This window comes from Nansenia antarctica (genome assembly GCF_963989245.1).
Source record: "Nansenia antarctica genome assembly, chromosome: 1".
NCBI lineage: Eukaryota > Metazoa > Chordata > Actinopteri > Argentiniformes > Microstomatidae > Nansenia > Nansenia antarctica.
In genome coordinates this window covers 46,138,250-46,140,749 of record NC_137674.1, presented here as the reverse complement: position 1 = coordinate 46,140,749, position 2,500 = coordinate 46,138,250, and the positions used below count along the sequence as shown (strand labels likewise).

The window sequence follows — 2,500 nt, the reverse complement described above, 5'->3', positions numbered from 1 at the left end:
AGTGTGTGTGTATGTGTGTGTGTGTGTGTGTGTGTGTGTGTGTGTGTATGTGTGTGTGTGTGTGTGTGTGTGTGTGGCCCGCTCCTCCATGTTCCTGGACCTGAGGAGAAGGAAGGTCCCAGTTGCCAGGGGGGCGGAGCCCCACTTCCTTGGGTTCAAGAGGAAACCCAGCGGAAAATTGGACACTCATTCCGCTGGTTTTGGAGTTTGGTCTGATTGGCCAGACCTGAATGACCTCTGTGTCCGAGCCGGGGTATCCCTGGAGTGGGTGCGGTCTGACTCTGAGACTGTTCGGGTCTCAGAGAACTGTATATCTGACCCTCTCACACAGGTCAGGGCAACAGCCTCCTTTGCTGGACAGAGCCACCAGCTAACATCTAGAGGGGCCAGACGGACTCTCATGGACCTTCATCAACATCAACAACAACAACACTGGACTGGTCTGAAACTCCAGGGAAAACTGGCATGTCTTCCCACAGCTGATCACTCTGTTTCCCACTCTTTTCTAAAAAAACACTGCACTCGATGAGGACATTGTCATATTCACAACCAAGGCCAGATTACAAGTCCTTCCTACCAGACTCAACCTCTCTATTTGGTTTCCTTCCACTCAGGTTCCTCATTGCTTGCACCACACCACAGAACAGGTTACAGAAACACTATCACATATCTTGAATGGCTGTTATGTTTACAAAGGAATGTATATAGCACGTCATGACAGAATTGTGAGCCTTATAGTAAAGGACATATCACTCCACTTCCCAGTCACAGTGAAAATGTATACACATGCTTGTGTCAATGCATCTATGTTCAATTTCTGTAATGACCAATGTCACTTTTCACAGTTGTCTGCTAACACACCAGATGTTATTGTTGTTAATGAAGAGTCCAGAGAGGTGTCTGTATTAGAGGTAGCGTGCACCTTTGATATAAGCCTAGAGGAAGCCTTCATGACTAAGGTCATGAAATACCAGCAGCTTGTAAATACCATCTCAGAGCTAGGCTATAGGTGTACGCTATTAGTCTTTATATTTGGCAGCCTTGGACATGTGCACAGATTGGTTGTCAGAGGACTACGTCTACTGGGAATGTCCAAGGGAGAAGCAAAAAGGCTCAGCAAGTATTGCTCTGTCTCTGCGATTATTGGCAGCCGCCATATATGGCGGAGACGGTGTTACTTGTACCCGTGAGTCTTGTCCTGTTGTATGTGAAAGACATTGTCCATGTCTGTTTGTGAATGCATCCCATCTGTGCCTTCAGTATTTGTGTCCCTGTATACTTGTCTCTATGTGGACATAAATAAATGATTAAAATGTGTGTGTGTGTGTGTGTACCTGCTCTGTACGATGGCCTGCTCCACACGTGTTGACCTCTCTGAAGGAGGCGTCCCCGCAGAGTTCTGACTCATTACAGAGAGAAACTGGAGCAGTAGCTTGGTGCTCTCTGTCTTACCAGCCCCCGACTCTCCACTGAAAAACACACACACACACACACACACACACGACACACACACACACACACACACACACACACACACAGACACACACACACGACACGCACACACACACACACACACACACACACACACACACACACACACACACAGTTACACACAAATTATACACACGTTGACCTTTCTCTGACATTGCCTCTCTCAAATGAATCTGATTAGTTAATAGATATTGAGTCCTGACAGATGAATATAGGTTGAGTTAGCCCTGAGTCTCTCGTCCAATCAAATTAAAGAGTGAAGCTTCATTGGACCTGACTGGATCCCTGATAAAATAATCTATCAATCAATGTCAGATGGAAACAAACTTCAACTAAACAACAATCAAGGCAATCTCTAGGATCATCCCCTATTGGATTAGCAATCTGATTCATACAGGAGCTCACCTGATAAGGACACACTGGCTGTCGTGGCGTTTCCAGATGCACCGATAGCACTCGTTGGCTACAGCATAGATATGGGGCGGGAGTTCACCAAGGTGGTGTCGGGAGTACTGATCCACCCTCTCTGGGTCGTACATCCCAGGGACAGCCTTGTAAGGGTTCACCGCTGCCAGAATACTGCCTATGTTAGTCTGAAACACACACACACACACACACACACACACACACAGCATATTAAAGAGCCTAGTACGTATGTCAACCAGATATGTGATAGAATAGTGATAGTGAAGTGATTCAAAGGTTGTGGGTTCGAGTCCCGCCGGAGTCGTATATTTACTGCATTTCGTTGTCTGGTACTTGTACTCTGAAATGTTAATAAAGTTGAATCTAAATCTAAATCTAATCTAAAGAGGAAAGGATACTCAGGGAAGGAGTAGATGGTGAGAAGGGAGAGAGACAGACAGACTGAGAGAGTGAGAGATTCAGAATTAGAGTTCTTTCTATAGTGGGAGAGAGAGCGAGAGAGGGAGAGTTTTCTGCTCAAAATGCCACAGATTTATTTTGGGGGAAACAATAATGCAAGTTTAATCATTGTTGATTGCTGTGG

The 2,500-nt window shown here is 45.8% G+C and overlaps 1 protein-coding gene across 1 annotated transcript in view; it reads right to left on the bottom strand.

Moving 5' to 3' along the window:
• Positions 1-2,500, bottom strand: part of myo10l1 (myosin X, like 1) — a gene marked incomplete at both ends in the record, with an annotated part of 51,861 nt that overhangs the window by 23,762 nt on the left and 25,599 nt on the right. The window contains 2 exons of the mRNA XM_080536210.1: positions 1,335-1,469; positions 1,897-2,084. Of these exons, the coding sequence (XP_080392336.1) occupies positions 1,335-1,469; positions 1,897-2,084 (323 nt within the window). The remainder of the gene's footprint in view (positions 1-1,334; positions 1,470-1,896; positions 2,085-2,500) is intronic.